Here is a 26570-nt window from a genome sequence, read left to right on the forward strand (position 1 = left end):
TTGAGGTCATCAGACTTGTATGGTTGTTCACTTACCCACTGAACTATCTCATTTACCATGATGTGTAATATTAATATGCTCTTTTTTTCTACATGTCAACACTTATTTTGATATGCCTTTTGTAAGTTTACTTTATTCACTCATATTTGTAAATTTTCAATACCATTCTTGGTTTAATTATTTTTATTCTACAGCATCGGTTCCTAAAATTTGTTCCTATAGATAATTCTACCTTAGTTTTGCCATTTTAAAAATGGGAAGTTATAGTGAATTAACTGTGTAAAATACAAGGGAAAAATAAAGATTATGTTATTTCTTTACATTGAGACTTCAAGATATATATAGAATGTAGCTTTTTATTACACCCAAAATTACAGATTTATTCTGGCACATTGAACGAAGATTCTAGTGTGTGCATTCTGAATGCTTGTATATTTACAGTTCCCAGTGAGGATTTCATTCCTCTTGAGTGTACTCTAGAGAAATACACATTCATCTTTTATTGTTAATAAAGGACACTCCTATTTAGTATTCATCTTATCTCCACTCATCTGTGTAGAATTATTATGGTTGTTTGAACTCTGTATACAAACTTTGAAGAAAAGTTGTGGATTGACCTCTTAATTTACTACAAACTATCTGAACTGAGCTAAGAACTTTTACATTTCTGAATATGTTCATAGTAAGTTTATCACACAGGTGTTTCCTGTCTTGCTCAAACTGTGACAGACTAGAGTCCCCAGCAGCCATGCTTCCGGATTTATGTTTGTCACGGTAACTGTCCCATGGAGTGCAGCCCAAACCAGAGGGGCCCAGTTTCCTCAACTTCACAATATAAATCTGAGAATTAATTTTTAGTTTACATCAGTGTATGCCTACATATATCTATCTAATGGTGATCTATAAGTTTCACAACATTCCTAACTCTCACTGCTGAAATCAGAATCTTAAATCATGGCTGCTTAGCAACTCTTCAGGGACATCATTCCTGAAAATGAATTTTTCCAGACAATTCTAGGAAATTCTTTGATCTACATGTATGTGTAGAGAAGTTTATAGGTATATGAAACCAAGTTATGAATAAGTTAGCCATGTTGGAGATATTTCTATGAAATGACTGCATGTTTTCATCTTGAATCAAAGTCAAAATCTTGGTAGCAAATTCTCCTGAATGCATTGGGAAAACAAAAAGCAACTGTTAGGTGATGCAGTGAGTAGGAGAAAAAGGAAGGGGAGGAGTTCTACACAAGCAACCTAGTTCTAACTACTTCTCATATGTCAATCACACTCTGGAGCATAAATATGTAGTGACAAATCATAATCAAAGTAATCAAAGTAGAGATACAGGAAATGACCTAAATCTCAGTATTTACAGGACACTCAAGGAAAAAAATATTGCAAGAAGATAAATCTTTATGAACCAATATTTAAAAATTATTTAAAAACAGAGAAGTATATAAGAAAAAAATCTTAAATTTTTCTTCTAACAAAATGTAAAAACAAAAATGATCCACAACAAATTAATTTTTACAGAGTGAAATTGACAGCCAAATATGGTGAAGTGATAGTTATTTTCAGCAAAGGTGTTCTTCATTGTCTTTTCTGTTAAAGATAGCCAAGTAAAGAATCAAAACCATGCTGCTAGCCTTGACCTATAGGTTCCTACCATGCTATATCCATATGTAGCTTGGGTCTCACATCCAGTGCCCCAGCCTAGCCTGGCCACCCCTGCCTGTGCTGCAACCAACCTCTAGGCTTCCATCACAACCCATAATGCCTCTTTCTGACCCACCAGCTCTTGTCACACCATACATAATCTTTGAACCCAAGAGCTGCATATACTGATCCAGGGTCTAACCTTGTGAATCTGCTTGGTACACCCCTACCCCCCAAAAACCTCCAAATACACCCCTATAGTCAAGGCTTGAACCAGGATGCACATATTATATACCAGATCAGTACTGGTGTCTACCTGACCTCATTCCACCTAAGCCATACTCAACATCTAGGGCAAACTCAGCCTGCACATTTTTTTTTTGCCCCGATCTGCTCTGTCTATATCAGACATGGAACTAATAAAAGAAACCCACTCGCACAAATCTCATTGTAAAAATATAAACAATTTGAAAGAGAAAAGCAGGTATCTTCCCTGTAAAATCCAATAGTCCTATAAAAATATTTGCCAAATGAGAATTACATAGATGAAACCAGGATACAGAACTTAAAAGAATAATTATAAACTTTATCACAGAATTCAAGGAGTTTAAAAAAGAGACAAAGAAACAGTTCAATGAAATTAAGGAGAAAGAACTCAATGATAATAAATCCCTGAGTGGTGCCCAAGAAAATGTAAGGCTGATGGAAATAGAAAGGACAATCTAGTACTTGAATATAGAATTCTATAAAGAGTAACATTGAAGCTGAAATGATGATGGAATTTCAAAACCAAATAATTCAACTAGAAAACTCAAAGGAAAGCTTTACAAGTAGGATGAGTCATGCCGAAGATCAAGCATCAGGACTCCAAGATAAAACAGAGGCTCTAGACCAAATAAGTAATAAAAAAAATAGAAGAAATTAGCATACAGGAAATGTAGGATACCACTGGAAAAACAAACCTTTAAGTTATTGCATAGATGAGGGAAAAGACTCCCAAGAGAAAAGCACAGAAAAGATCTTCAGCAATATTACAGAAGAAAATTTCTCCAATTAAAGAAACACACACATACAGATACAAGAACTATACAGAACTGCAAATAGACAAGACTAGAAAAGAATATCCCTACAGAGTAACAAACTTAGAACACTACATATACAGAATGAACAAAGAGTATTAAAAGTTGCTGCAAACCATCCAACTAACCAACCAACTAACCAACTAAGTGGCCAAATGAAAAATAAATTAGAAAACAATCAAACATAAGTCACATGTAAAGTAACATCATCAGCATAGTAGCAAATTTCTCAATGGAACATATGAAAGCAAGAGAAGCTTGGGGCACTGCATTGCAAGTCCTGAAAACCATGATGACCAACCTAGTCTAATATACCCTGCAAAACTATCTCCCAAAGTTGAAGGAGAATGAAAAAAAAAAATCCAGACATAAATATACTAAAAGAAAAATTATATCCAACAGATCAAACCTAATGTAAATATAGGAATCTATATTTTGGGCTAATGAGATAAATGAGCATAGTCAAAAGGCTGTGAAATGAGATTGAAGCCATAATTACGAAACCATAAAGTACCACTAAAAACACAAGCAATAAAATGAAACATCAACAATAGGATGACTGCAATTAACACACAATGACTTTAAATATTAATGGTATTAGTTCTCCAATCAAAGGACACAGACTAGCCGAAATGATCAAAACCCCAAATCTATCAATCTTCTGTCTACAAAAACAGACATTAGCTTTAAAGATAAGCACTGCCTTAGAATAAAAGGATGGAGAGAATTATTCCCATCAAATAGGACCGGGGAACAAACAGGTATCATTATCCTAATAGCTGACAAAATAGACCCCAAACTAAAACCAGTAAGGTAAAGAACAACATTTCATTCTAGTCAAAGGAATAGTTATCCAAGAAGACTATGCTAAGCATGTATGTACCAAACTCTGGTACACCAAATTTTATAAAAAGTATCTACTAGATTTAAAGACACAGACTAACATTAATAGGTAGGTGATTTTAATAGTCCACTTTACAAAATAGGTCATCTGGACAAAACATAAATGAGAAACATGAGAATTAACTGATATATAATCCAAGGAACTTAACAGACATCTATACAATATTTCATCCAAACATCTGAAAATACACATTCTACTCATTAGCATACCACTGTTTTCTATAAAAATAGACTGCATTCTAGGACACAAAATAAATCTTTATGATTTCAAAAAGACTGAAGTAACTTCATGCGTCCTCTCTGACCACAACATAAATTAAAATTGACACCAAAGAAATCTCTAGCAAACACCCAAATTCATGGAGTTAGAAAAAGGCATTAATGAATGCTTAATAGGTCAAAGAAGAATTCAAGAAAGAAAAAGTTTTCTAGAACTAAATGAAAATGAAACACAACAGAAAACCTCGGGAACGCATTGAAAACAGACTTGCAAGGGAAATTTTATAGCTTTAGGTACCTATATTAAGAAATTCAAACCATGAGGGTACACTCAGGAGGAAGAGGCAGACAGATCTCAGCGAGTTTGAGGCCCACCTGGTCTGTAGATTGAGTTCCAGGACATCCAGAGCTATAAAGAGAAACACTGTCTAGAAAAACCCAAACCAAAACCTAAACCAAGACCAAAAAAACAAAAACCAAACCAAACCAAAAAAAAAAAAAAAAGGGAAGAAAACCGAAGAAACCAAATTCAATGCAAAAATTAATGAAAGATAATTGAGAACAATATCAAGAATCAATGAAACAAAGATCTGGTTCTCAGAGAGAATATACACAAGTAATAGACCCTAGATTCTTTGACATGACTAGTTGGGGGTGGGGGAGGGGGACAAAAGTCAACAGAATCAGAAATGAACAAGGAAACAGACACCAAAGAAATTTGAAATATTATAAGGGAATAATTAAATAAAAAACTGTACTCTGTTAAATTGGGAAACTTAAGAAGAAATTCATGAATTTCTAGATCCAGCCAAACCACCAAAAATAAACCAAGAAGTCAAACACCTACAAAAACCATAAATGAGGAGATTAAAATAGTAACAAAATTCCTCCAAACTAAAAAAAGTCCAAGTCCAGATGGATTTCTGTCAAAATTCTACCAGACTTTCAAAGAAAATCTTGAGCCAATCATTCTTAAACCATTCAAGAAAAGAAAGAAAGAAAGAAAGAAAGAAAGAAAGAAAGAAAGAAAGAAAGAAAGAAAGAAAGAAAGAAGGAAAGAAAGGAAAGGAATAGCTCCAAATTCCTTCTATGGAGCCAGTATCATTTTTGCCTCCTAAAAATAGCAAAGGCTATGCCCATAATATCTAATCAACATGAGTTCTTATACATAAGCTCAACAAGGAGCACAGTAATAAACAGTGTAATGTGGATGGGGAAAACCTCAGGAGGCTTCAACCCTACCTATACTCAACTAAGAAATGTAGAGAGTGAAAGAAAAGGTCTTCCCCAGGAAAGAGCATGCCAATTCGGTATCCCCTATCAAATGATCAGCCCTAAAAATATATACATACAAGTACCATTGTACAAACGGAACATGTTGTATTTATGCATATGTGTATATTGAGTAATTATATATGTGTGTATGTGTGTATACAAACATAGACACATATGTATATATGTATGTATGTATGTAACAACAGTTAATGAAAACTGAGGTTATTTATTTGAAAGATGGCAAGCAGGGGTGTAAGGGAGAGTTCATATGGAAGAAAGAACAGGGAAATGATGCAATTATTTTATAATCTCAAAAATAAAAATAATTTTTACAGGGCCTTTAACTTATTATTGTACTTAACAAGCAAATGGCATCATTTGTGGACATTTCATTTAGATAGGCACATCCACATTTACCAAATATTCATAGAAACAGATCCACTCATATGTATGGAAACCCGGAACAAGTAAAACTTTAAAAAAGCTAATGAAAGGGGCTGTATCCTTAGAAGAAATACAGATTTGTTTCTTTGTGTATTCCCCACAATCCCCGTCAAGCTCTTGGACAGAAGGACACACACCTTACGTTTTCCAAATTGTGTCTTTTACGTGTAGATTATGGAGCAACATAAAAGCAAGGTCACCGTAGCACACTGTGTCCAAACAATGAGAAAACTCAGGCTTAGGATGCTCAGGGACATGTTCATATACAAAACATTAATTTGCGTGCTGCTTTTATAAAATATAGTTGCTCCACTTAGGGATGCTAACCTGGGCTGCCCAAATGATAACAGAGCAGAGAAAGCTAACAGGGCAGGGGGTCGGGGGGAGAGGAATGGGGACTAGCACAGACCTTTGTTTCCCAGGCTCGAATGATGCTTTGGACAGAATGACACAGGGGACAATGATAGGGACCATCTACATACTTTTAAAAAATACGGTAGAACCGAATCCAGAGAGAGAGAGAGAGAGAGAGAGAGAGAGAGAGAGAGAGAGAGAGAGAGAGAGAGAGAGAGAGAGGAAACAGGAGTGGAGAGCTGCTTTGCTCTGATGAGAAAAGCACCTTGGAGACAGGAACAAAGTCAAGCAGCCTCTCTCATTAAACATTTATTACCCTGCTTAAATCTGTTTGAAGCACAGAAATACATGAAATACTACACAGGCTAAGATCTACTCTTCCCCAGCCAGAATGCTCAGCCTGATGGAAATCTGACTGACGTGCGGTTGAAATCTGTGACTACTTTTCCTTGATGTCAGCTCTTAACGCTGTCAGTATTACAGGTGAGCCCATTCCCGAAACTCTTAGTGGACCCTTAACGTAAGTCACAAAGTTGTCCAAATGCTTTCAGGAAAATAGCATTGGTGCCCTTGATGAGCATGATACAAAAGTCTTTAATCTACCAAAAAAAAAAAAAAAAAAGAGTAAATTAAAAATCCGTGCTTTGCCCTAAGCAGCAGATAACTCATTAAGCCTTGACTCGGGAAGAGAACGAAGCATTTCTCACAGGGACCCTGGCCTGCAGGACCGACCATGTGCTAGCAAGCTCAGAGTTGCAACCCCTCAATTTCACAGCTACTGTCATTTTCAGATCTTGTTTGTCATGCCTCCTTTACTTAAAAGTTTTTACTAAGCTAATATACTAACATTAAAATAAATTTGGAGGAAAAAAATGCACTTACAAGTCTGCCGGTACGCTAAGCACGGGGAATGTGCCCGCAGACATGTGGGATTTGTACTTCTAATCCCAGCATGCATAGCATAATGGAGCCATGCTTTTAAAGGCAGCATCTTAACCTGACAATAGGAGCTGTTGGACTCCCCCCAGCTGGTTCATTGGATTGGCACACATTTTGAGAAATTAAGCTGAGCGTCAGGATGTGAGGCTTCAGTGGGTTTTTCCAAAATCCACACCACAAACGGCACATTTAACAATAAGAGTAATCTGGAGACATTTCATAATTCAAACGTCTATATGACTTTGCAACTTACCTCCTCTCCGGACAAATAGTAGGCTGACAGCAGTCCACCGACGAAGCGTATGTTTACTTCAAAAACAGAAACTTCAGCATTCTATGGGAACAAAGTGAAGGAGGTTAAGACATAATGATAGCATGTGGGATGAAAGCACATGGTATGACAAGCTGCTGTAATTTAAAGTCTGCTCAGACCTGTGCGCTTGCTCAGGGGCACCTATAGGCAAGACAGGAAGTCCCTTGTAAATATGGCAAAACATGGGTAAGCAGATAAGGAATAATTCTGACTCAAAGCAAAATTATAAGAACACCACAAACTGAAATTCCGTCTTTCCTATATGCAGAAGCAGACCTACCATTTGATATTCTGTAGCTGTTCAAAGGCAACGGGATCAGGGCTTTTATTATTATTTTTTTCTTATTCTGTGTTCTCATTATTTCCTTCATTTGTCTGCTTTTTCCTCCTGAAAGGCCAATCAGACTGCTAGCTCCACACTAGTCTAGCAATCTGTTTCTATTATGTTAAAGTGGCACAGGCAGAATGCTAATGGCACATAAACCTGGGGCTTGAGTTCCAGTGCTGCTCTATGCTTCTGCCTTCCCAGTCACAGCTCTGAGGCCACATTCTGTCTTGGCACAACAGTGATAACAGTGTGTGCCGTCATTGTTAGAGTGGTTCCTACTTATATCAGTAGTAGCTTGCTTTTATTATTTATAATATGGCACATGCTTTACTCATTCCCTTATGTCCTTTAATCTCCACGCAGACCTTTGGAATTAATTATCATCCCTATGCCCTGTCCACAGAATGAGAAACAAGCCAGGCTGATAGTGACGAATGTGACCCTTTGAAGTCCACACAACAGTAGAAGAATTAGGATTTCAATGGACACATGTTTATTCATGGTTCAAAACCTGGCTCTTCTGGACTCTACGGACACCTCACAGACTACACTCCATGCCTGGTTATTAATAGTCAAATAATTGTGATACTTAAGTAGTAATTACCACCAGTAGCTTTATGGTTCTATAATATTTTACTGCTAAGTGCATCTCTCTTATATATTTTAATGAGGTGATTAGCATAGTATGACCCCCAACAGACATAAGGTATACTTCATCAGGCCTACTAAGAAACTGTCAATTCTGGTTAGTATCAAACCATTCACGGATACTGACAAGGGCCAAGAGCAAAACAGAATGTATGGAGCCAGCATCTGTCAGATGATATTTGAGATATCGCCTTTAGAGACCATTTATTAAGCGACTACTATGTGCCAGGCCCAGGCCTAGGTTCTGTGAGCACAATGAAAACTGACAAGATCCTTAAACTTACTCAGTCTTCATTTCAGAAAAGAGTTTCAGGAACAAATAAGAGATGGATTGCTTCATTCCCACATGCTCTCCCTAAAAGGATCTAGGGGCCTAATAACTGAAGCTCCTACTTAAGAAAGTCCCTGCAAAAGAAAGCTTATAAAAAGTTAGAACTGTCAGATAAAGGTAGATGAAACCATCGTAAAATAAAGCCATGGTGTGAGTGTATTTAATAGTACTGAATAATTTATATTTTGCAATTTATATATTTGGATTAAACCCCCTCGGTATTATGCCATTTATCACGAAAATGGATCACTCTGAATGAGGGTCATTTAAACCCTGCTGTTAGTCCACACAACCTCTGATTTAAAAAAAAAAAAAAAAAGAAAAAAGAAAAATTTATTGCATTTAGTTTGGTTCATACTTATCTCTCATATCTAACAGAAATAATGTCTAATAAAACTCTAATGAATATCAGCCCTTAGAGCACATTTGCCTTAGTTTGTATTTGTGGTTTTTTACATTTTAAACCAGAAAACAGGTTTTCTTCGTGTTTTCACTTAGAGAAGCTTACAGAGGTGGTTTTATTTCCTTATTCAGGCTCTAGGCTCATTACACATGCATTTCCCATTTTCCCTTTGAAAAGCACTGGACAGTTGAGACCTTTCTATAGACATCTGATGAAAATTATTGCAAGGTAGGGGACTGAGCCATGTCAATTGCCATCAGAAATATATCTCAATCTAGACATCAATCACTTATTGGATGCAGTTAGTCAAGCAGCTATTGATCCAGCTCTGTGTGTATTCCAGAACCTGCATTCTATTTATCTTGCTTTGCTGTAACATACTGAAAGATAACCTTGCAAAGTCCTGTGCTCAAGGTCAGCGGCTATGACATTTCAGCTGCAGGGACTGAATCATCTAGGGAGATCAAGGCAAAGTCAGGATTGTTAGCTAAAGCCAACCAGGTTCCCAGTGATTAGAATTCCCTTGTGTTTGAAACACTTGCTTAGAGATATCACAGCATCTCAATCCTTAACTCTTGTCATCTTCTTGTGCTTGGAAACCAGAACTGCACAGGAACAATGTTCCCGACCCCTGCCCAGTCAATTCTGTCTGCCTCATTTTTCCAAAGTTACATTATTTACAAACCTTAGTTTGAGCTCTCTTAATATTCTAGGGTATATTATCTTTTAGGCCAGAAGATTGACATTTGGATACTTTGGATCATTCCTTACAGAACCTTAGGTGAAAAAAAAAAGGTTTTTTTGAGGGGGAGGCGGATAAAATTTCATACTATAAACAAATGGTTACCAGTTATAAAAATTCTGGTCTGGGGCTAGGGAGATGGTTTAGTGGGTAAGGATGCTTGTTATACAAGTATTTGGACTTGAATTTGAATCCCCACACCTGTGGAAAAAGGGTACGCATGGTCATGTGTGATTGTAAGTGCAGCACTGGAGGCTAAAGAAGGGAAGAGCATGGGAGCTTCATGTCCCTGGCCAGCCAGCCTAGCCAGGACAGCTGGCTGGTAACTGAGTGATAGACCTCTCAAGTGAATGAGGCAGAGAATTATACATACACACACATACAAAAGCACACATACAAACACACACACAAGAACACACACACCACCATGTACACACATACATTAAAAATCTAATTAATTCACTAAAAATTCTGTTGTGAATTAGGAGGATTAGACTGGAGGCTGATGTGAGTGTGAGATCCTGGATAACTTATTTGCTGTCTCTCAACATCTGTTTTGCCACTTGTAAAAGACAGGTATGCACTTTGTTGTACAAGGTACTCTGAGCCCATGAATGTCAGGCAGAACACATACCTGGAGAAGTCACACATTCAGTAGACAGCTGTTGCCATCTGGATATTCTGTAGTACCTAGTGTATAGTCTTATGGAAGTCACATTTTGAGCAGTATATTCAGCCTTTTGTTCAAACTGAATGAACCTGCTAATATCAGACCAATTAGCAACTATAGGTCAGACGTGGCTGAAGATGTGCTATTCTCTTAAACAGATCTCAATAAGAGAATACTCTTTTGTTTTTCTTCTAGCAGTGCTGTACAAAAATAGAACACATTCAAACAAATTCATGCATATGTTTAATGAAATAGGTGGTATAATTAAGTTGACATAAAAATATCAGGAGGTTGAGTACTGTAGGTCATTGAGAAAGTATGCTTTAGTTAGGAGCCTTACTGAATACCTGTGCTGGCTAGATTTATATCAACTTAACACAGGCTAGAACCATTCAAGAGAAGGAAACCTCAGTTGAGAAAATGTCTGGATAAGATCAAGCTCTAGGCAAGCCTGTAGCGCATTTTCTTAATTAGTGATTGATGGGGGAGAGCCCAGCCCATTATGGGTGGTGCTATGCCTGGGCTGCTGGCCCTGGTTTCTATAAGAAAGCAGATTGAGCAAGCCATGAAGAGCAAACAAGGAAGGAGCATTCTTCCATGACCTCTGCACCACCTCCTGCTTCCAGGTTCATGCTCAGCTTGAATCTGTGGCGTCAGTCAATAGACTGTGACTCAAGATATGTAAATCAAATAAACCCGTACAGCCTCAAGTTGCTTTTGGCCATGGTGTTTCATCACAGCAAGAGAAAACCCTGACAAGAATAGTACCTATAATTTCTCAAGTTCTTGAATTCTCTCTCTTTTCTTCTCCAATTTACAAGACATCTAAATTTATCAGATAAATTGACAAAGATTGCTAAGATGGAAAAACATTAATTTTCTCTTGTAATCCTTAAATTAACATCTTGCTCCACTCCTGTCCTGGAAAAGGCTTCATCCTAACCAACACACCATGAATCCTGGATAGGAAGACTCTAACACTAATCTGGTGACAAAAATAGTGACCCCTTCACAACCTTTTCTGAAATGAATGTCCGAAAGACTCGTACCAGGAGAGTCATCATTTTAAAGAGCACAGAGAAATTCCAGTTAGGTTACATTTTCATAAGCAACTCATCCTTCAAAATTACCCAAAGCATGATATCTATTAGATCCCAGTCAGCAGAATCACAGGCTTGGCCAGGAAAATTAAAAGATATGACCATTCTAGAGCCAAGTCAGCTCCAGCTCCCATTTGTCTGAGAAATTGCAGAACCATATGCTTCCCCTGAGAAAGTAATTTATTTCATTGGGTCTCCAGGCCATAAGCTAGTTATTTATAATAAAGCTTGTTCAGACTTTTAACTATTAGGATTCTACACAGCACTACATTTTCATTGAGTTGAAAAGATCTTTTGAAAGAGAACATTTCCGAGGCCCCCAACACATATAGAGGAGAGCACTGTGTGGACTGGCCTCAGTAGGAGAGGTTGGTTACACAGAGTCCTCGAGAGACTTGGGACCCCAGGGAAAGGGGAAGCTTGGTGGTGGGGGAACATCCTCTCAGAGATAGAAATGAAGTGTGGAATTGTGGTGGGGGGACCAGGAGTGGGGACAATGGATTGTAAATGAATGAATGAATGAATGAATGAATCTGAAAAAAAAACGAAAGAGAACATTTGATCCCTCAATTCAGACAATCTCCTTTTACCAACCCTTCCACCAAACTATGTCAGCTTTCTATACAGAGATCTGTAAGCACAGCATTCTTGTGCAATACACAACAAACACACAAGTTTCTGTGACCGCTGCCTCACTGCATACCAACTCCATGACTGTGATCAGTAACAACTTCCCCACTACCATCCACTATAGTAATGACGTCCAGCAGTAATGCTACTGTACCCACACATATGCTAACTACCCTGCCTTATATAAAGGAAACCTTGCAATGCCTCTAGTTAAAGGAATAGCCTACAAGCCTAGCCTGTGTTTCCCAGTAATATACTCCTCCTGAAAGAATGCTTTTCCAGAATGTATTGCTGCTTCACATCTCAGGGACTCGCACTAAGTGTAAAAGTTAATCTATTAAAGTGTAGTCGCATCTGCTGTGAGTGTGTGCCCTCGCAGCTCTTAGCTTCATAAACAGCAGAATACATTTCTTAAGACTGTTCGCAGTGTTTAAACTACTAAAGCTACAGAGAAAGGCAAGTAGCTGTGCTGCCTATGTTAGTAGGCTGGTTTTGCTATGAAGGTTCAGAAAGGGTCCAAGTGGCAACTAAGATTTATCAGGAATCATCACTAAAAAGGGTGGGTTGGGAAGCAGGGCGGGGGGGGGGGGGACGGTATAGGGGACTTTGGGGATAACACTTGAAATGTAAATGAATAAAATATCTAATTAAAAAAAAAGAAGTGGAAAAAAAAAGAAAGAAAGAAAGATAAGGCCCTCTCAGAGGCCTAACTCTTGGTCAGGTAATCCTCAGCAGCAGAGGGCAAATACCCCATCACCCTATTCAGCAGCATAATACATTAGTGGTCTGGACCAATCAGGATTTAATGCTGCTTATAAACAAACTTTTCTAGAACCAAAATGAAGAAAAAGGTCACTTCTTTCATGCTTCATGGCATGGAACGGTGGGGCAGGTAGTTAAATTGTCATTCAGTCATGTGAGAAAGAAGACATGGGGCTGAAGTGGACTCACAGTCATCCCAGAGGACTGCACAGCTTGTTTGGCTTACATATTTAAATGAACATGTTTATAGTATATCTTTAAGTAAAACAAAACAAAACCATAAGCAAACAAACAAATGCAAAACACCAGAAAAAAAATCACCTTTCTGCCAACACCTTTATCACGTAAAATGTACTGGATTTATTACATATCGTGCACAGCCCTGGCAATTTGCCGAACTTCTCAGCATCAGTGTTAGTGTAGAGCAAGATAACCTACTGCATTCTTGTCTTTCCCAAAGAAAGCCCCACCTCGCCCAGCAAGTACTACTTCCCTGCAGTGCACAAAGCCGGTGTAAGAACACAGTTCATCGAGCTTTTGTGTTCAGAGACATTGTACGAGGAATTGCTACCCAGAGAAAATGTCTACCTCTATAAAAGTTGCTACTAAAGATAATTTTTAGTGCTTTCTAATTAATACAGTATGTTTCCCAAGTGCTATGGAGAAGTTCAAAATTGAATTGAACTAGCACTCACTCAGAAACATGTTCCCGTTCCAGTAGCCACCACAAACATGTTTGAAAACAGGTTCATGTTGTGTAGATTCCTGTTCTTGCACACTAACTGTGTAAAAATGACCAATTGCACAGGTGCCAATGCAGTCTGTGAGCAGGGTTCCCAGCTCAGGCGTCCACATACAGTCAGGAAGTAGGCTGAGCCGGGCATCTTCTCTGTTTCACTAGCACTGATTGAATTCTTACTAAATGATAAACACTGGAATATGAACAGAATAAGCACTGGAATATGAAGATTACATGTCTAAGTCAGATTCTTAGGACCTGTGTATTTCTCAATTTTTTGTATTTCCTCACCATGAAAAAAAACAGGGCAAATGAAGTAGTCACATCTTGTTTATTATATCTCCTGTTTGCTTTGCAGCCTTGGGAAGATTAATTAACTATGTATATCTATAAAAGCAAAACAAACAAACAACAACAACAAAAATCTGCCCTCCTGAAGAGATTGAAATAACCTATGCAAAACACCAACCAGCATCAATCAATCAATCAATCAATCATCAGGTGTTAACCAGGTACAGCCCCTCTGGCCTGTCTGCCTTTCTAAATGTCTTCCTAAGGTAACCAAGTTGAACGGAAGATGTCCATTTTTCCAGTTAGAGAAGCTCCTGAAGTGTAAGTCCTTAGAAAGAGCTTGGCACATAATTAGCATATGAATGAATGGATGAGAATAAATGACAGCCTAGATTCTTTCATCCTGGGCTTACACTGAATTGAAATCAAGAAGCTCATCAGAGTCTATTCTAATAGTGTTCAGTCCCACCTGTATGCCTCTTCGATACCTAGGCTGAACACAGCTCCACCAAAGAAGCCCAGGCTCTTACTCCCTAAGTCATATGAACCCAATGATTTATTTAAAACCAGTCCTAAAAGATGCTTCAATTTTGCGTTACCAAGTGAATCAACTTGCTATGCTTTAGTGAATGGCAGTATGAACCCATTGAAAAGCATTTGGTAAAGTAAATTTTAAGTGCTATAAACTGAGTATTTTGCATGGACACACATTTATTCTCAACTTTAGGACTTATCTACACTTAGAGATGCTAGGATTAAACCCCAGCAATCGTGTTTCTGTCTCAGCTCTATTTCTTCTTCCTGTGCAGTCACACTGGATGCATTTATATGCATTAACTTAAAAACAAACCCAACAAAACAAGAAACTCTTGGACTTCCAGTTAAAATGTATTATAAGGAAGAGGTGTTAGCTTCAATGCAGGCCATGTTGTGTCCTCGAGGCTAGACTATTACATGTTATCTCTAAAAATGAAATGCTGTTTTTTCTATTTCAGGTAAAGCTTACTTTCTTCTCCCCTCCCATGAATGCAAAATTAAATTAAATTCTCAAAGTTTTCTGAAGGAAAAAAAATCAAGTGGTTTTTGAAGCAATCACTTGAAGCTCTCACGTGTGGCTTATAAAAGTAATGAGAAATCTTTGTGCTAAAGACCCATATCATTCAGTGACAAGAAGAAAAAATAATTCATATGCCTTCCCTGAGCTTAGGTGTTACCCTTTTTTAACAAGAGAAGCTCTAACTCTGTATTATTGATACATGTGTTAAAACAAAACAAAAATGTCTTATATAGACCAAGTTGGCTTGAACTCTTTATGTAGCTGAAGCTGGCCTGGAACTTCTGATCCCCCTGCCTCTACCTCCTGAGTGCTAGGATTAGCAGACATGTGCCACTGCATTCATTTGTATATGGTGCTGGGGATTTAGCCTAGATTTTGTGCATGCTAAGCAAGCACGTTACCAACTGAGCTACACTTTCACCTGATAGCATGTTTTTTAATGGGGAAATATGGTAATTTTGATGAAGAGGCTCAGTAATTGTTTCAAGTCACTTCATGCTGTGAATAGTATAAGGCTGAGGAGATGGTCAGTGGGTAAAGCATTTGCTTTGCAAGCATAAGGACCTGAGTTCAAATGGCAAGCACCATACAAGAAGCTGGGCAGAGATGCATATACCTACTACCAGAATACTTTGTATGTGTGGGCAGGTGGGCTGGGGTGGGGGCAGGATCCCAGTAGTTTGCTGGTCAGGTAGCATAGCCAAAATGGTAAACCTCCAGTTCAATGAGAGTTCTTGTCTCAAGGAAATGAGGTGGAATGTGATAGAGGAAGACACCCAGTGTCCTGATACAACTTCTCTTGTGTGAATCCCCAAACATACACAATACCTACTACTACTACTACTACACACACACACACACACACACACACACACACACACACACACACACAAGTGGCACGGGGGAAAGATAGATAGATAGATAGATAGATAGATAGATAGATTGACAAAATAATAAACAGAAATTCGAGACACATGGCTACAATTTGTAGAAGAATGTTTGTAAATCATAGCCAGATTATCAATAGCTGTTTATACCAAGGCACTAAAACATATGTTTTTAGTTTAAAATTTAAACCTTTAAAAAATCAATCTCTTAACAGACATTTAGTGATAGCTTGCTCCTTTACAAAGGAGGTGAAGTGACACAGTTTCTTGGCTTCTACATAAGTTTATATTCACTATTTAGATTCATTTTGCTTCTCAGGGGTTCCTGTAGCCCTCAAAAATTCTATTTTCACCTAATTAGTGGCCCAAGGCCACCATTCAAACTTCTACTACAGTGATGTTTAACTATTACCGTGAGAGGTCTCTGCATTTAGTTTTGAAAAATAAAATAGTTCCCACACTCCAAGTCTCTTCATTCCTTACATTCAGAGGAAAGAACTGCTGTAGGATTAGGAGAGGTTTGGGACAACACAGCATGTATCAGACAGACCAACACAAGAATCAGAAAATGGGCCTGGGATTACTCATAGGTCTAGCACTATTAAAGTTTCTAGGTGTAGAAGATATATTGCCATAGTTGAAAGATGAGTGTGTGGGGTAGGTAGCTGGAGTCATTCCTAACAATAAGCATTGCTCAGACAATGCTCAGTGCAATGAACAAGCACATGCAAGACCCTGGATTTGATAGCTAGCACCACAAAAGCAATCAAGCAAGCAAGCAAGCAAGGAAACAAAGACCAAGTATTACTAAAGGAATAATCATAAAAAGGGAACATTTTATACTCTAATTTTTCATTTTTTATTTCCATTTATATGAGCAGACTACCACATAACGCCCCCTATCATAACTCTGTACATTTGCACCACCAGCTCTTTATGCTCACTTTTTCTCAACATTTAAATAATAACATGGGGCTGGAGAGTAGCTCAGCATTTAAGAGCACTGGTTCTTGCAAAGGATCAAGGATTGTTCCTCATACCCATATAATATGTCACAACCATCTATACCTCTAGTTCCAAGGGACCCAACTGCCTGTTTTGACCATCTCTGGGCACCAGGCATGCACATGGATGCACATATATGCATGTAAGTAAAACATTCATATATGTTAAAATAAATAAATCTAAAAAATTAAAAAACCTTGTCTTATTGGTCTCCAAAATTCTGAAGTATTGGGATATTATCTCTCTGGTATTCTACAATCAGTTCCCAGAAAGATTAGGTAGGCATAAACTTTCTGTCCATAAAGCCTTCTAAATATAGCATGCATAGCATCTAATCAAAGAAGGAAGAATGAAATATTAAAAGTTGCAATTTATAAATCTTTTAAATTCAGAGTGATGGATAAAGACACATTTTTACTAATCTTTAATGCTCTAGCTAACGCTGATGTCCAGTTTCCATGGGAACAAAGGAGTGACAAAGCAGCAGGGTGGGAAGCAGTCCTCTCTTCCTCCATCCCACTTCAACATGTACTATGCTTCTTGTAGGGATTCACAGATACTAGTCCTTGGCTGTGGAGAGTCACAGATACAAGTGAACACTTCCTAGCTAGACAAGAGGCTTGCAAAGATTTCTGCAAAGTAATCTCAACTTTAAAATAATATCAACAATACAGCCATAAGTTAAGGACTTTTAAAAAGTCAGGGCTGACGTCCTTCCTTTTCCCTAGATCAAGTTCCTTGCCAACATCCTTATGAGGGAAAACAGTGGCTGACCAGTCAGATCCAAGGAGACACAGTCCTTTCTAGCCAAGGGTCATCAAACACTTGAGCCATCTCCCTTTATTATCGTGTTCCCTCAGAGTACATTAGGTCTCAGGATATTTGCCAAGAAGGTACATATACAAAGAAATTGAAAACTGTTATTTATGCACACACATCTAGATGTTAGTGGTTTGAACAGTGTTTAAAGCCCGAGTTAAGTGACAGTGGCTGCTGATGCCTTGTACCATGTCAGGATTAAGCACTGGGCACACAGCCCAGTGACAGTCATGACTCCAGCATACAGCCAGCCATATGCTCTGGAGAAAACCTTAGAGGCTTCAATATCCACCTCACAGGGTTTCTACAGTATTTTGAACAAGAGGATTTGAGAATGTAGACAACTTTAAATATTTATTTCTTTTGATGTGATTTACCCTTAATTTAGCAAAAAGGATATATGCTGTGCACAATAACTGAACAAGCATAGAGCTTAAGAGTGTTTGTTCTCTGTAGAGGTTCATCATTCAAAGCTGTAGAGAGCACTTAGTAAAGTGCTTGCTTTTCAAGCAGGAGAACCTGAGTTTGACCCCCAGAACCCAAGTCAAAAAGCTGGGTGTGGTGGCCTTTATGTGTAATCCCCGTGTGCAGAGCCAGGAACAGGCAGATCCTTGGGTTTACTGGCTAGCTAGCCTAAGGTGGCAAGTTCTAGGCAGTAAGAGACCCTGCCTCAAAAACTATAGGAAGAAAAAGAAAAGTGAGCCAGCCTGGATGAATTATAGCCAATGACCACTACCCTCTATTTCCCTTATGTACACATACTCCTGTAAACAGATCAACATGCACACACATACACATTTAAAAAGTTGAATTTGTTTCTATTAGCATAGATTAGAACAAACAATGAGTCTCCTATATGAATATGGTAGAGATAGGCTAAAACCTAATGACTCATTGAGAAGCTTGAACTTACCACATTAAAATCTAAATATTTTTTAATCCATGATTTAGCTTCTTGAAATTCAGTCTTCATACCCATAATGAAAAGGGTATCCAGGGCATCTACTATTGTAGCTCCTTTGATGTTGCCTGAAAAATACCAAAGATATCATTTCAATATATATGTATACACATACATATGTCCATATGTATATGAAAATGTCTACAAAATATGTGACCATACCTAGAAAAAACTGAGCATAATCCTCAATTTATTAATGAACAGTAATACTGAATAGAGTATTATTTTCTTCCAAAAAATAAAATATAAAAATACACCACATCAAACCATTTTTTTTCTCACAGGTTACAGGCTATGAACACTCATCTTTAACATTTGCTCCAAGTTGTACAAACTAAACCTCTTGGAAACTTCATTTGTGATTGCATTCTCCAACAAGAAAAGAAAGAATAAGCCTGAAGCAAAGGGGCAGTTGTCATTAATTTTTGTGTAGCTGCGCTGGAGTGTGCCTATGTGAAGTTTGCTAAATGTAGAATTATCACCATGCCTGGCTCTTTTTTTAAATCATTGCAGTAGTCGCCCTTTATCTGCAGGCAATATGTTCCCAGAACCCTGGGAGATGCCTGCAGCAGCAGATAGCACTGAACCTCATATATACCATCATTTTTCTGAAGCATAAATACATTTAATGCCTTTCCCGTCTCAACACTTAAGCACTGCGGCCATAACTTTTGCAGTTTGATGTGGGACTACAAAACCAATGCAGATTTCCTTTTCCTTCTTTCCAGTTCCATGGACAGAAAATTCATTTGACTGTAGCTCTGAACGACCTTAGCTTATGATTCTCCCCTGCCTCTTTTTCCATGTTAAGTTGAATATCAAGTACTTTCACTGTTAAAGGAAATATTTCTGGCTCCTCTTTGGCACTCCCAAAGTCTCAGCATGGTCCTCTTGCACTTTCAAACCATTAGTGAAATAAGAATGACTCGGATACAAGAAATGAAACACCAAGAGATATGGGAGCAAAATGGGTACCAAATGACTGACAAGGTAGGTAACACATTGTGTGGATGCTGGGATGAGTCACATCCAGGGCAAGACAGGGCAGGAAGTGACCATAATCTCAGGTTATTACTCAGGATTATGTACTGTTTAATGCATAAGGGTTATTTTCAGACTCTTCGTCAATATCTTTTTAGACTGTAGTTGGCCACAGGTGACTAAAATCCAGAAAAACAAAAGCATGGGTAAGTAGGAGGAGCTCTGTATTTTGACACGAAATCCCCACTGTGTATGAGAGTATGAGTCATCCCCACTCCCTTCTCTTGCTTAGTCAGGCCCAGGTTCTGTTTATTCCCTCTGAGCTCTCACTGCATGGAGATTCTATACCTCTCAGGCTCGTATCCCTCTCTGCCATCCTTTAGTCGACACATCTCCTTAGAAGAGAGATATTATGGGTTGTTTATTCCACACTATGCCCCTGTATGACAGTAGTAGTGTATTCAGTGCCTGGCTACTGCATTTAGTCAGTGCAGATCCATAAACAGAAATGGAACACACTTCAGTGCACATACTGTTCAACTAATAAGTGGAGAAATTATCTTTAGGAAGCTAGAAGTAATGGAACATTAAAATATTCTACTTTCTAAATCAGAGTAAATTTAAATCTTACATAATGATAAGGACATGAAAGGCAGAAAAGTTTTAGTGTCGTTGTTTATTCCCATCCAGTGTTCTAAAAAATTACAGGGTTTATTTTTGAGACGAAACTATGGAGTCAAGAGAAACACTAGAGGGAATGTTTCCAGGTCACATCAGGAAACACGATAGCAGTTTCATGTGCTCATTGATCTCTAATACCTCAGCCACTAGAAGCTTCTTTGTTATACTTAATATAACTGATCAGACATAAACGGTTCCCTTTGAGGAGCAATTCTGTCAAGACGCTAGCTCGGCTTTCTTCTTTAAGTGCCACTGAGAAGCTCCTCGGGTCACGTCTCATGTTTGTTAGCATCATGTTAGCCTAAGGGAGGAGCCCGGTTTCCTTTCCCTGGCAAATAGGTGAGAGTTTCAAGTAACTGGAAAGAAACAGCCAGCAGACAGCGGCATTGGTGCTGAAGGCCTCCCCAGATGCTAATGCCTGGCAGAGAGGAGGCTCACAGAGCAGACTGTCCCCCCTTCTGATAGCCTGCTTTTAGGGACCAAATCTGAATAAGCCACTGAAGAAAAAAAATACATAAATAAAATAACCACCAGCAACAACCAGGGTGAAGGCAGACAAACTGTTCCTTTCTTCTGTGGTCTGCTGAAAGCATACACAGGTTGACATACTCCTTACAGACAAAGACTTTGGTTCAGATGTGTCTAAAGAAGCCAATGAAACGTTTTCCTCACCTTCAAAACCAAGACGTTTTAATTTTTGCACTAAGTCCCAAGTGTTGATTTTATTATACAAGAAAAATCCCCTGGAGCCTATTCTAATTTGATACCATTTGATTATTAACAATTCACTCTGCTATATTAATATTTAAAGCCATTTTGGGGTAAAATATATGTATTTATATTGGTTATAAAAAGTGTTTTGTTTTGTTTTTTAACTAATAGATCCAGTAGAAACTGTAAAAACAAAAAGACTTGGTATGTTTTTAAAGTTTCATTATTGAAACCATTGATCTATTTAGCAGAGAACCAAGAAATCTACTCAATGATGATTACAGCAAACTAACATATAACTGAGTTGTCCGATCACCCTTCACAAAGACAAAAGTAAAAATGACATCACTTCTTAAAAATTATTTATTTATTTATTTTGTTTGTGCAGCTGTTTTGCCTTCACGTGTGTCTGTGAACCACATGTGCAGTGGCTGTGGAGGCCAGAAGGCGGCATCAGATCCATTGGAAGTTAGAGACAACTGTAATTCCCAGCCAGCTATGTAGGTTCTGGGAATCAAATCCAGGTCCTCTCCAAGAGCTAAGCCATCTATTCAGCCAAGATTCAGGTTTATTAAATGTTATAATAGTAAACATTATAATGATAATGACCTCTGATTTACCATGAGCTTTCAGTTTCTCTCTCAAACTTGCACCCATCCTCTTTCATGGAACCTAGTCACTGAGTACTGAGACACTACTCTACTTGTGTCTGAAGTCACTTCTGTGGCAGGCAGTGCCAGCTTAAGCTCTCTGTCTGTCTTGGAACTGAATCATCAGAATAGCCTCTTCCACTCACTCTTCCCTGGGACGCCCTTCTCCCTTCCCGAGACCCCAATGGCTCCTAGAACCCCATGTGTCCACTGAACCACCCCATGCTTTGACAATTCAGTTTACCCTCCCCACACACACACTGCACACACAGGTGGCTGCACTAGATAATCAACTCTTGCAAAGACTTGGATTATGTCCCTTAGCAGCAGTGTCAGAACCGGAGCTAAATTCATAAAAAGTCCTAAGGAGACAGAAAAGTGGGGTACCAGGACCAGGAATGTGCAGTCTAATGTCACTAACACTGAAGTCCGTATTTCTGAGGAACATCTTCTCCATGGTTTTTTTTTTTTTTTGGTACATAAAAATGAGATTAAATGACATGTTGCTGTGTGCCACTTTATGATATTTGTTCCGTAAGTGTGACCAGAAATTGTTGTTTGTTATAAGAACTGGTATCATTTAACATGTTGAGTTGTGATACAGAAGGGCATGCTGTTGAGGTCAACAGTCACAGAATACTTCTTTTCCAGATCCCCATTACTTACAGTTACAATTTTGAGAGCTAGAAAGCAAGCAAGCCCAGTAGGAGGGGCCCTGAGGAGGTCTTGGCTCAAGGGAATCCATCAACATTTCTGTTGGTTTCCTTCTTTCCACAGGAGGAACATTAGTAGTACTCACTGGACCAACCACAGAGTGTTGCTGTGAGGACCAAGCCAGTACAGCAAAGAGCAGATAAATGGAAGTTGAAACAGCTGGCCTAATCCACACGCCTTGTTTTCCACTGCACAAACAGCAAAAAAGCTACATCTCAAACTGAGTTACAGAAGGGGGTCACTAGAGCCCACTGCCCCAGCCAGCTTATTCATAATGAAACAGATTTATACAACAGGAACATACAAGAATTACCAGGGAACTGTTGGGTCCCTACTGGGGCAACTCCATTCCTAGAATTCAGCCCTGGACATCAGTTATATGGGTCTCTCTGACAACAGAGCTGGGGTTGTTTCTAAAAGATGCATTATATACAATTTTTCCATAGTGCCAGCAAGGGTTCAAGTTTCCTAGCAACATGGAGATCCTGCCAAATCACAGAACCTCGCAAGCTTTCTAACCATCAATAAGTTTAGGGAACTCAGAGAAAAAGATACTGTAAGTAAAAATCCAGGAGTGGTAGTTCACAACTAGGATCTCTAGGAAGGTGTGGTAATTTGAATGAGAATGAGCCCCATTTAGTCATATACTTGAATAAATGGACCACAGGTGGTGGAACTCGGTGGGAAGGATTATGAGGTTTGTCTCCTACTGGGGTGGGCTCTGAGGTTTCCTAACCCATGCCATTACTAGTTAGTCTTTCTCTGCCACCTATTTGTGGATAAGAATATAAGTTCTCAGCTACTACTCCAGTGTCATGCCTGCTTGCCTGCCTGATGCCATGCTCCCTACCATGATGGTGCTCCCTACCATGATGATGCTCCCTACCATGATGGTGCTCCCTACCATGATGATGCTCCCTACCATGATGGTGCTCCCTACCATGATGGTCATGGACTCACCTTCTAAAACTATTAGCCCCCATTATGTTCTTTATTCTATAAGTAACTCTTTACAGCAATAGAAAAGTAGGTATAGCAGAAGTTTTAAGTCAGGAAGAATGCCATGAGTTCAAGGACAGCCAGCTATGTGCTCAATTCTAAGCCAGCAAGGGCTATAGAATAAGACCTTGTCTCAAAAACCAAAAGCAAACCCAAACCAAACCAAACTCTTAAATTGAAGCACGTTGTACTCACCAAACAAACTGCTTGAATGGCCTTCTTTTGATATAGGTTTCAGTTCGTTCAAGCCCCACGCATAGCGTTTATAATTATTCCAAGCATGGGTCATCATCTGTGTGGAGATAAAAACGAGATTACAGTTTGAACTGGGATGTTTTCAATACAAGATACATCATATACTTTGGCTTTGAAGGTTACAGCATTAAAACTCAATGCTTAGTCTGAAAGGCTGACCATTAATCAAGAGGATGATGGTATAAATTAGGGTAGATATGAACAGAACATATGCATTACATCTTTATCCTTACAAATACAAATTTTCCTTTTTGGAATCCATTTAATCATATATATATATATGTATATATATATCTTTAAAAGTCAGTCCTCGACAACAGAAATGTTATATTACAACGATGAGTCATTCCTATATCTATTCCACTTTCATAAAAGATTAGATCTGGAAACTATAAATTCATATTTTTGTACGAGGTCCTTCCTATTTTGTTTACACAGACAAATATTCAAGGCTATCACCCTAAATTTGTCAGTGTTTTTTGACCAAGAAATATGAAAAAGTACTTTGAAATAGGTACAGGAGAAGAATCTGAAAATCTACAGTTATTTCATTAGTTTGAAAACCTTTCATGTATTATGATCCATCTTTACTAAAATATATATATTTGTATACACACATGTTAACTGGAGATAGATCCTATCTATTTGCAAATTAAAGACCAATAAAGACATTTTAAAAATATAACCAGCAACCAGCTGTCCCATAAGTTGATTGAATAAAACATCTTATGACTCAAAGACTATGTGTAACAACTACTATTCTAAGGGCTGAGAATTGGACCCCGGGCTTTGCACGTAAGAGACAGGCACTCCTTCACCCATCCAATTTTCTGGATCCCTTACTTTTTATTTTGAGACAGGATCTCATTAAGTTGGACTGAACTTGAACTCACCACATAGCCCAGGCTGGGCTCACAGTCCTCTCCAATCAGCCTCCTAAATTGGTAGGATTAGAGTCCTATGCTACCAGGCCTGCATTATAATTATTTTTATACAGTTTTGAAAGAGCTAAGGACCCCTTAATTATCAAAAGCCTACTCATGCCATTATCTTTTTTTTTAATTTTTAATATTTTTTATTACATATTTTCCTCAATGACATTTCCAATGCAATCCCAAAAGTTCCCCATACCCCCCCCCCCACTTCCCTACCCACCCATTCCCATTCTTTTGGCCCTGGCATTCCCCTATATTGGGGCATATAAAGTTTGCAAGTCCAATGGGCCTCTCTTTCCAGTGATGGCTGACTAGGCCATCTTTCCATACATATGCAGCTAGAGACAAGAGCTCCGGGGTACTGGTTAGTTCATCATGTTGTTCCAACTATAGGGTTGCAGTTCCCTTTAGCTCCTTGGGTACTTTCTCTAGCTTCTCCATTGGGAGCCCTGTGATACATTCAATAGCTGACTGTGAGCATCCACTTCTGTGTTTGCTAGGCCCTGGCATAGTCTCACAAGAGACAGCTATATTTGGGTCCTTTCAGCAAAATCTTGCTAGTGTATGCAATGGTGTCAGCGTTTGGAAGCTCATCTTATAGTAAGAGTCATCAATATATGGACAGGATATGAAAATGACCCCATCTGGTTCCAAATTTTATAAGATTGTTTAAAAATATCACACTCAGGGCTAGAAATACAGCTTATCAGTTAAGAGTACTAATTACTCTTGCAGAGAACCCAGGCTCAGCTCCCAGCAGTAACATAGTAGGTCACAACTATCCACAACTCCATTTCCAGGGGACCTGACAGACATACATATATTAACAGAAAGCACACACATAGGATAAAATGAAATGAAATGAAATAAATCTAAACATGCTTTTATACAATAACTACTAAAACTATAGGTAACATTCAAGGGCCAGCTATGAAAAGTCTTCAGTACGGTCAACCTGAGTCAAAACAGAGTCTAATCTTGTCTGTGAACACAGTAACAAGTACCTTCATTTACCTGTCTTCTGCTTTATTTTTCCACTCTTACCATGTTAATGTACTAGAAACAACTACGAAGAACCTCTATGTCCTTCTGGAAATACTAGGTAAAATGTTTCCCTTCAGCACAGTGCCCCATTTTTGCCAGAACCCTTTAAAACATATCCTCAAACCATATTGGTTTGATAGATAAGGAGACTGACGCGCAGAACTTAAAACCAAAATAAAACTTGACTTGAGTCATGACATTACAGTCAAGGATCCAGCAAGTATATGCACACTGGCCTGGCTCCAAAGCCTGAGGGCAGGAGGAACCAGCATACTTCATCACTTCCCTCTAAAGTGCCTGTAACAGAATACTCCTTTCAAGTAGCAGCCTGGATCTTCCAGCAATTAGGAACTGTGTATAGGGTAATGTTTTCAAGGCTTTCCCTGTAGAGATTAACTTCATAGGCAAGTGCAAAGGACTTGAGGTCAGGTGACTGGACTTCTGCCCAGGATGCCAACTGACGCACAAATGAGTTGGCTTCTGAGAAACTGCCGCTTGCTGCTTATCTAAAATATCAATGTCACAACTTCTCATATGGCTCATGGCTGGCTTCAAGAAGCATGGCTTGTGGTTTTGCACCTAGCACACTGCCTGACAAATGATATGCAGTCGTGTGTTCATAAATGTTAAACCTATGTCAAAAGTCATCTGTGCGCATATCACAGAAACTAGAAACCAACAGGCTTCAGAAAGAACAGGTACAGGAAATCCACAAGACACCTTGAGATGGTATCTCAGTTTTATTTCTTTAGTTATCCACCCTCCATCAAATGTATTTTTTTTTTGCTAAACTCTTCATTTTATGAATTTCCAAATATATTTTAAAACTTCAGGAGCTTTGGAATATATTCATAAAAACAAATGAAAAAGGTTAAAGTTATTAATTGCTTCAATTATAACTGAATGATAACTAGTACTATCAATGGCTTAAAAATAGCATATAGCTTTTGCACAGAAAAACATGCTGCCTTGTTTAAAATTATAAAATCCAGCCATAGTGATACATGGTGAATTCCAGTACTTGGGGGCACAGGTAGGAGGATTG

At 38.5% G+C, this 26570-nt stretch overlaps 1 protein-coding gene across 2 annotated transcripts in view; it reads right to left on the bottom strand.

Annotated features, from left to right (window-relative positions):
* Window positions 1-26570, bottom strand: part of Man1a1 (mannosidase alpha class 1A member 1) — a 172776-nt gene that overhangs the window by 104269 nt on the left and 41937 nt on the right. For both annotated transcript variants that reach the window (XM_021173671.3, XM_021173672.3), the window contains exons 3-5: window positions 23487-23583; window positions 18508-18623; window positions 7123-7203 (exon numbers count right to left, since the gene is read on the bottom strand). In XM_021173671.3, the coding sequence (XP_021029330.1) occupies window positions 7123-7203; window positions 18508-18623; window positions 23487-23583 (294 nt within the window). The remainder of the gene's footprint in view (window positions 1-7122; window positions 7204-18507; window positions 18624-23486; window positions 23584-26570) is intronic.

The sequence above is a fragment of the Mus caroli genome, unplaced genomic scaffold (assembly GCF_978045245.1).
Source record: "Mus caroli unplaced genomic scaffold, Mus_caroli_1 scaffold_9, whole genome shotgun sequence".
Taxonomy (NCBI): domain Eukaryota; kingdom Metazoa; phylum Chordata; class Mammalia; order Rodentia; family Muridae; genus Mus; species Mus caroli.